This window comes from Borostomias antarcticus (genome assembly GCF_949987555.1).
Source record: "Borostomias antarcticus genome assembly, chromosome: 9".
NCBI lineage: Eukaryota > Metazoa > Chordata > Actinopteri > Stomiiformes > Stomiidae > Borostomias > Borostomias antarcticus.
In genome coordinates this window covers 22,614,285-22,622,954 of record NC_140242.1, presented here as the reverse complement: position 1 = coordinate 22,622,954, position 8,670 = coordinate 22,614,285, and the positions used below count along the sequence as shown (strand labels likewise).

General features: G+C 44.6%; 1 protein-coding gene across 1 annotated transcript; it reads right to left on the bottom strand.

Moving 5' to 3' along the window:
- Window positions 1-1,162: 1,162 nt before the first annotated feature.
- Window positions 1,163-7,832, bottom strand: LOC311313299 (uncharacterized protein). Its single transcript, XM_084443415.1, has 7 exons — window positions 7,384-7,832; window positions 6,444-6,737; window positions 5,076-5,339; window positions 4,525-4,632; window positions 4,281-4,334; window positions 4,071-4,127; window positions 1,163-3,445 (listed from the first exon to the last, which is right to left on the bottom strand). The coding sequence occupies exons 1-7, from the start codon at window positions 7,445-7,447 to the stop codon at window positions 1,566-1,568; spliced, it is 2,721 nt and encodes a 906-aa protein (XP_084299541.1). The 5' UTR covers window positions 7,448-7,832; the 3' UTR covers window positions 1,163-1,565.
- Between the last annotated feature and the right edge of the window lie 838 nt (window positions 7,833-8,670).

The window sequence follows — 8,670 nt, the reverse complement described above, 5'->3', positions numbered from 1 at the left end:
TGTTAATTTTCTGAAGGCATACATAAATTCAGTTTATATATATAAAAAATTCAGTTTATATATTTTTTTTAAAAATACAGTGAAACTGGTATGGTTATATATCTGCGGTTGTGAGGGTGGGGTTGGGCATCCTTCTCTCCTCCTAATACCTCTGGGTTGTCCGGAATAATGGCGGGGGGTCTTTGGTGTAACCCGTTTGTTCTTGAACCACACGTCTCTGCCGGGCTCTCCATGGTCTCCAGCTGGATAGCACCTTGCTCTGCATGACTGCCGTTCATAGATGGTTACTCCATATCCTCATCCCCACTTTTCATAGTCCACCATCTCTCCATGTTTCTTCACTCCTGGTCACTGTCCCCTCCCTGCAGTTTGTTCTTCTATGTAGGTACATATTTATCTTATTCTATACTACACAGTTACTGTACATATGGATGTATATAGTCCCTGTTATCCCTCTTTTTATGCTGCCAACCTCCCCCCCTCCTTATACATCTACCCCTGACCCCTGCCTCTAGCTGGACCCAGGCACACTCACACTCACACACACACACACAGACATACACCAGTCCTGGGCTCAGATCCCCTCCCTCTCACCCTAACCGGGTCCGTATCCTTTTCCTACCCCCACCCTACCCCAACCCCTGCCTCTATCTGGGCCCAGGCACGCACACACACACAGACACATCAGTGTTTGCCACACCTCTCCCATGATGCTCTTAGCCTTTCTTGCTCTGAAAATGTAGTTTGACGTAATGTATTGCTCTATATATGGCTCTGTGTGCTACTAACCCTGTTCTGCCTCCCCTCTCCCTAGTGCCTCTCTCTCTCCCTCCCATCTTCTAACCAGGTCCAGTGGATGCCCCACTGTCACCAGCAGACCACCCTGAGTACGATAGATACCCCTGTGTCTGCTGCAGATGTCGTAGCAAATTAGTTAACACACACACGTACACACAGACATACACCAGTCCACTTCCGGCTTTAGGCCTGGGCCCAGTACCCCCTTCCCCCCACCCTAACCCGGGTCCGTATCCTCTTCCTACCCCCACCCTACCCCTGACCCCTGCCTCTACCTGGACCCAGGCACACTCACACACACACAGACATACACCAGTCCTGGGCTCAGATCCCCTTCCCCTCACCCTAACCCGGGTCCGTATCCTTTTACTACCCCGACCCTACCCCTGACCCCTGCCTCTATCTGGGCCCAGGCACATTCATGCACACACAGACATACACCAGTGTTTGCCATGTCTCTCCTATGATGTTATTAGCCTCTCTTACTCTGAAAATGTAATTTAATGTTATTTATTGCTTTATAAATGTTCTTAGCCGGTAGACAAACATACTCCAGGAGCTTGCTCAATCGCCTTGTTGAGAGGGGTCAGGGAAGAATTTTTACAGCTCACTTATCTGGCCCCCGGGTGATTACTGTTTTTTTGCTTCCCTCTGGAATATGTAGGGGTGGGACGTCTGCCCACCTCCCTTGTTCTCTGTAAAGCGCATTGTGTTGCCTCTGGGTATGAAATGCGCTATACAAATAAAGCTTTGATTGATTGATTGATCTATGAGTCTGCTTCTGTAATCTTCTTTCCTCCTGGTCTGTCTACCTCTTCTCCCTGCTCCTCTGAATCTGCTCTCTCTCTCTGAATGCCCTGTTCCATAGCCACTCCCCCCTGGTGGATTTTTTGGCCTAGCTTGTCATCTGTATTATCTCTCCCTTCTTCATCTGTATCTGCCCATTCTTTCCTTTGGCCGTTCTCTCCAGCCTTTGGCAATTGCTCTCCTTCTCTCTTTTCCTCCATTGACTGTACAGGATTTCTTCCCTCCGCCTCTGTCTGTCTAGCTGTAGCCACCTGTCCGTCTAGTTTCCCGTGTTCCTCACCCCCTGGTATCTCCATACCTCCATCCTTCCCCAGATCCTCTTGACCGTCTGCCGTACCTGTCAGATGGGGCTTTTTCTCTGCATGTGGCTGGTTTTGATGTTTGGATACCTCGGGGTCTGGCTTTGTCTCAAGTTTGAGCTCTCCTGTGCCTGAATTAGTCTCAAGTTCGGGTTCTCCGGGGTCAGTCTGGATCTGAGGGTTGGTTAACTCTAGGTCTGTATCTGACTGGTTCTGATTGAGTTGTTCTCTGGATGGTCCAGGGTAGTTCATTGCTGCTCCTGGCTCCTCTGAATCCGTTCCCTCTGTCCGAACATCTGGCTTCGTGTCTCCTGCCTCTCCATTATCTTCTGGACCCTGCATCTCATCTGTATGTTCTCTCCCTTGGGGTTTCACTCCAGCCCTTGACCCTTGTCCTCCATCTTTCTCATCGTCTTTCTTTGTCTCCTCTTTGGTCTGTTTTACATTTCCTCCATGACTTTCTGGGTCTACCTGGTTCTGATGTTTGTGTTTTTCTTCACCCACGCCTATCTGAACCAGCCCCTCTGGTTCTTGGTTTAAAATAGGTTTCATTTCTCCTCGGTGCTCCTCGGCATCAGCCCCCCCTTCCTGGCCTCCTAGCTCTGTGTTCTGTCCCTCGTCCTGGCCTCCTAGCTCTGTGTTCTGTCCCTCATCCTGGCCTCCTAGCTCTGTGTTCTGTCCCTCTTCATTGTCTTGTTGATCGTGCCCTGGTTCCTTTCCCCCTCCCACACTTTCATCTGCACCCCCCTGTCCTTCCCCTGTGTCCTTCTCTCCCGTCTTTCTGTCTTGGTCTCCATCCCTTTCCATATCATTTGCCTCTACAGCATCTCCTTCTTTCACACCTGTCTGACTATCTATGTCCAACTGTTCTGGTTTTCCCACCAAACTCTGCGGGTTGGATTCTTTCTGCATGGGTTCCGTTTGGTTTGGCTGGGTCTGATATTCGGAATCCTCTAACTGTGACTCACATTTGGACTCCTCTGGTCCTGACTGAGTCTGATGTTCGGGTTCTTCTGCAGATGGTCCAGAGTGGATCTCAGGGTGGTTCTGGTCAGGGTGGGTTTCCTCCTCAGAGTGGATCTCAGGGTGGTTCTGGTCAGGGTGGGTTTCCTCCTCAGAGTGGATCTCAGGGTGGTTCTGGTCAGGTTGGGTTTCCTCCTCAGAGTGGATCTCAGGGTGGTTCTGGTCAGGGTGGCCTGATTCATTTGTATGTTTAGTTGTAGACGGTTGAGAGTTCTGAGTCTGTCCTGGGGTAGCAGAGAGCTTCATCATGTCATCTTCATACTCATCATTCTGACTGTCAACAGATTCATTGGCAGTCTTATAGGAATCAGTGTCCTTTCCAATTATCGTCTGGTTTGTTTCTTTTTCTCCATCGCTTCCTGGGTTACCATGGTCCTGAGACTCATGTCCCTCCAAGTTTTGCCCACTTTGGTCCAGGCGAGCGAGGGGCTGTGTGCTGGGGAGTGTGGCACTGTGGGAGTTATTTCGAGGAGTTCTTGCGATGTTCTTCTGCATCTCAGACCTGTTCTGGTCTGCCTCTTTCCCCGCCACAGAAAACATTGAATAAGAGGGTGAGCGTAACATTCCAGAGAGAAAGATGACTATCTAATAATGAGCATAAAGAAAAAATACTGAGGCAGAACAAACTCTACTGTAGGCCTATTTGTTTTAAAAGAGAGAGACCTTTTGTTGGCGATGTCATTTGTCAGATGTTATGGAGATGTTTGCCGCTTTGCGGTTTTTGATTTGGTCACTTGCCATGACATGGCTGCGTCCCTCTTACATTATTTGCCTGTTGTGGTTGTTCTGCACGTTCTATCTATCAAATATCAGTGATTAAATCTGTAACCCATACAGCAAACTGTGTTCGAACTTGTGTTTGCTTATATTCATTATTTATTACGTTTATAAAATAATAACTGTGCCACAGATCAAAATATTACACACCCCTCAACAATGCAATGCCTTGGGTCCTGAGCAACACAACCTGCCGAATGTCAACTTACATTGCCCGGCCCTCGACATAATCATGCCACAGAGACAGACATATTTCACATTATTTCATATATAATATTATTAGCAATACTCTGGCTGTTAGCTCAGCTGTGATTGACCACATAGGCAGATAAAAACAATCATGAGATGCAGAAAACCCTAGCATACCTTCCAACAGATGGCTCTCCTCCAGACTACCAGGACTGCTCTGAGAATCCTCGGCAGCTACATGTCAGCCAGCCAGGACAGAGTATAGAAGAGAAAAAATAAAGACACAATTAGACATACAGTAGGAGAGATAAGGAGTGATCAACTGTGACTGACCAGAGTCACAGATACAAAAAATAATCATGATGAGACACATAAACTCTGACGTACCCTGACGTTTCAACAGAGATTTCTCCGCATCAGTGTTACTCTCCACAGGAATTGCTGTACATGTCAGTCAGTAAGCCACCACAGAGGGTAGAAGAGGGAAAAAAGGACACGATTAGACATACAGCGGAGAGACAGGGAGTGATTAACTATGATAAGGGGATTTAACCTCCCAGAACACAGAACTGTGTAAAGTATGTACCATATCATAATCTTCAATTGATAGCCCTTGTACGGATGGTCTTACCTGTCCTGTATTTCCGATACCAAAATACAACCAAAATGATGGCTATCAAAATGACCACAGATAGGATTATAGTAAGAACGACAGCTAACCATGTAGTTGAGCTTTCATCTGCAAAAAAACACAGTTAAAAACATTGTTAGGATTTACATAGTCTCGCGATTCCAGACTTTTGAGATCTCCACCTTGAGCATCGTGTTTAGAGACTGACTCGTGAGTCTAGGATTTACCTTAGTATTACAATTGCTTACATAGTTAGTTAGTTTAAACGACCAAAAATAGATATTCACAATATATACAACGATTAAAATAATCATATAAAAAACAAAGAATAAAAACAACGGGTCCAAACAAATAACGGATACATAAAACTAAGATGTTTGCTCACGTTCCAAGATGGCCAAACATTTGCTCAACATACATACAGTGACCTATAATTGCCAAAGTAGCTGTGCATTACAGCGCCATCATATTTCACTATACAATGCAGAAAGTAGTATGGAGCTAAAAATACTGCAAGTGAGTAAAGCTGCAGGACAGTGATGGTGTGTTACCTTTGAAGCAATCTTTCACGTTGAACTGTGCAGTCATCTCACTCACAGGGTTCTTCACCAAACATTTGAACACCTCATCATGTTTATCCCTAACAGGGATGGACAAGTCTGGTCCGATGTGTGGTGAATCCACCCAGCTGAATGTCATCATGGACCGTTGGTCCTGTGGGTCTGCTGAGCACAGCAAAGTAGCCATGGTGGCAGGAGGCGTGGTGTCGCTGGTAACGTTGACCACACAAGTAATGGTGGGTTGTGGCACTTTGGCTATGAATGAACACAAACATTAACAGATTTTGAAAAGTAGCCTATTTTGTCGTCAAGTCCATGTCCTGTGAGAGTGTGAACAGCTCTGAATATTTGAAGCCCCTTTTCTCTGCTTAGTGATTTCAGGTGTACTAACATTCACAGAAGCATATCCTCTGAGGAGTTATGGGTGTGTCCATGGGTGAAACCTGTCACACAGCTTGGTGGATGTGAAACAAATGACAGAGAAAGGAGCTAACATATCATAACACTACTGGGGCGTTAGTTATTGAGCTGCAGTAGTTGCATGGAGCTGGACATTAATAATACCAAAGCATGCCTGCAAGTCCTAAGCAAACCTGTTATATGTCCTAAGTGCACTGACCTAGGTTATATACTCTATTTGCACCTGGTTGCTGTTTTGTGTATCTAATATGTACTGTATGTAGGCCTACAAAAATGTGCCAAAATAAAAGAAATACATAAATGAATAATATGGCTGTGAAATTAATAAATATAGCTATCAAATAAATCCCCAAATAAATAAATGCGTTCATGAATATCTAAATACAGAATATGTGAACATAAATATACAAATATTTAGATAAATAGGTTTTTATTTCAAAATGACGCTTTACATAATACCACGTATTTATTTCAGGGGACTTTTATTTCATAATGCCACATTTCATAATGTTATGCCACATTTCCAATCCTTATATTCAAATGAATGGGGCGTTGTTATCTCAGACTAAGACAGTGGCATTATGAAATAAAAGTGCCCTGAAATAAATAAATGTGGCTTTATGAAAAACGTCATTTTGAAATAAAAACCTATTTATTTATTGACTAATTTATATTAATAGATGTATTACCTCATTTATTTTTTTCAGCATTTATTTCATATTTTATCATTTAATTTATTCATTTAATAGCCATATTTATTTATTTATTTAATTTTGGCACATTTGGTATTCCATATTCACAGGGTATGTGAGGTTATATGTTTTCACTGTTCAATGTAGCCTATAATGTAAGCATTTCCTCTTTGAGGATAATAAAATCTATCTAATCTATCCTCGGACACACTTGCTTGTGATAATATGTCTAGCAAAACAGACTTACCGATGACATCCACATTATGTTCTGAGTACTGCAGCTTTTCATTGGTGAGTACTGCCTCCAACTGGTAAGGTCCGCTGTCCTGCTCGGTGAGGTCATTGATAGTTAGAGCTCCAGCAGTCCAGTCCAAGATGGTCCTACCTACATAGGGATCGAACTCCCTGTTCTCACTCCCGTCAAACTCCACCACCTTGTTGCCCTTATACTTCCACAGGATCTCCTTAAGGGTTCCTGTGACGGTCGGGACCAGTGTGATATTCCCTCCCAGTCCTCCATGCTGTGGTTCCGCAACCTCGACTAGGAAAAGAAACCAGCACGGGTCAGACAGAAATACCCCTACAATCCGAGGCCTTGACTCATGTCACAAAAAATATTCCAAGATATGTGGAATATCATACGGGAAAATACCCTAGCTATATAGCCCATCTTATTTGGCTATGCGATCACATTTCGGACCTTGTATCGAGATCGGCTAAATGATTAACAACAGCCTACAACAACGGGTGTTTTTCAAGCATAGAAATGTGCTTTTACGTGCTTTAACCCGGAGTGAACCTGGGCTAGGCTAGCCTACTCCTTGTCTGCGAGTCGCAGAGAAGGAGTAGCCTAGACCAGGTTCACTCCGCAGACTGCGACAAATCAATAAGCGCAAAAACACGACCTTTTATGGTGCATTCGTTTATAACTGGGAGGTGGCAAATTGCGACTTGCTACTAGGAATTATTAAATAAAACACCGCATGAACTCGCACTTCCTCGTCGCAAATTCGGATATGTTTCTCAGCCCCCAGTTGCTCGAATGCACTAGATATAACTAGGTAACTGTGATATAATGGTATAGCTCGAATGCACATAGGTCGGAGTTGGTATTTTGCCACATGCGACTTGCCACCTCCGACAACAAACGAACACACCATTAGTTAGCCTAGCACCAGCCTACTCACCAAGATTCCAGGTTATGGATGTTAAGAAAACGTTTACAACGAATCTGGAAGCCATTGAAGCCATTTTCACTTAGTGCCAAGTGAAAGTGATAGGCCTAGGTGAAAATGAAGGTACCCCTTCACTTTCGAGTTTTTCCAGCCTCTCCAGTGATTGTCGGTTCTTTCTCCTCTTTGAGTCCACAACATTTAGCCTATGTTATTTGTAAGAACCTTTGGGGTCGAATCTAAAAAATATTTGTAGAATATAAAGTCATTTGGCTTATTCAGCGACAGCAATGGGTAGGCTTATGCAGTCTTCCTGGAAACAGCCAGCCGCCCCACCTGCCCACAGGTAGCTGACAGATCCCTTTTTTGGAGGGGCTGGCCACGCCCCTATAAATGGCTTTGTACGGTTTCCGGTTCTTAAGCCATGTCCCAATCGAATATTTACAAATATGCTGCCTGCTGAGGGGCCTCCGACTGCGAAGATTTTAAAGATATCCCACAATCCCATGCACCTGCTCCACTGCTCCGACCAAAGGGCAATTTTGGAGAGCAATTTTGTCTCCATGACTGTTAATATGTCACTTTCTGAAGTTTGAGAATGTTTTCAGGCGAGAAACTAACCATGTAGATTCCCCAAACGTGGCCAGTTTATCAAAATAATTCATTGACATGACGTTTGTTGTCATGATAGTCCATTGTAGTGACTGGGGGGGGGGGGGGGTAACTGAGACGCTCAAGAATTAGTCAATCTGACGCTATTTAGCGTATTGGTTTTTATAAATAAATTATTATTAGACTTATCTCTATACGTTTATGAGGTATTTATGGGGCCGTTTGTAGTTGGGGGCTCAAGGAAATTGCCTACCTTTTGCCTAATGGGTAAATCTGCCCCTGGCTTTAGGAATTATATGGCCCTGTCCCAATACCCACCCTACGCCCCTCCCTGAAGTGTGCATTTGGGTGACATATTTCTGGAGGTACGCAAACGCACTTCGAAGTGTGAAAGTCCGCACTTTACGCGGCTGAAACAAAACAGATTTGGGACAACCTTGGTGACATCATTTGTTACTACAGAAATCGATCCTATTTGCAAGTTAATAGATATGTAGATAGTTGGCTAAATATCAACTACAACTCCTTCACCTCAACATCCCCCCTCTTCTCATCCACTGGGTACACAGCTTCCTCAGTGACAGACCTCAAACAGTGAGAGTTGGTACTACAACATCCTCTACCATCATCACCAACACCGGAGCCCCACAAGGTTGTGTCCTGAGCCCCTTCCTGCTCAGCCTCTACACC

What these genes read in the sequence shown, in the direction of transcription:
- LOC311313299 (XM_084443415.1), bottom strand. Translation starts at nt 7,447, where the DNA reads ATGGCTTCAATGGCTTCCAGATTCGTTGTAAACGTTTTCTTAACATCC. An exon ending in ACATAATGTGGATGTCATCG is followed by an intron (nt 5,340 to 6,443) that starts GTAAGTCTGTTT and finishes GTTCATTCATAG; the next exon opens with CCAAAGTGCCACAACCCACC. An exon ending in ATCTCTGTTGAAACGTCAGG is followed by an intron (nt 4,128 to 4,280) that starts GTACGTCAGAGT and finishes GCTGACATGTAG; the next exon opens with CTGCCGAGGATTCTCAGAGC.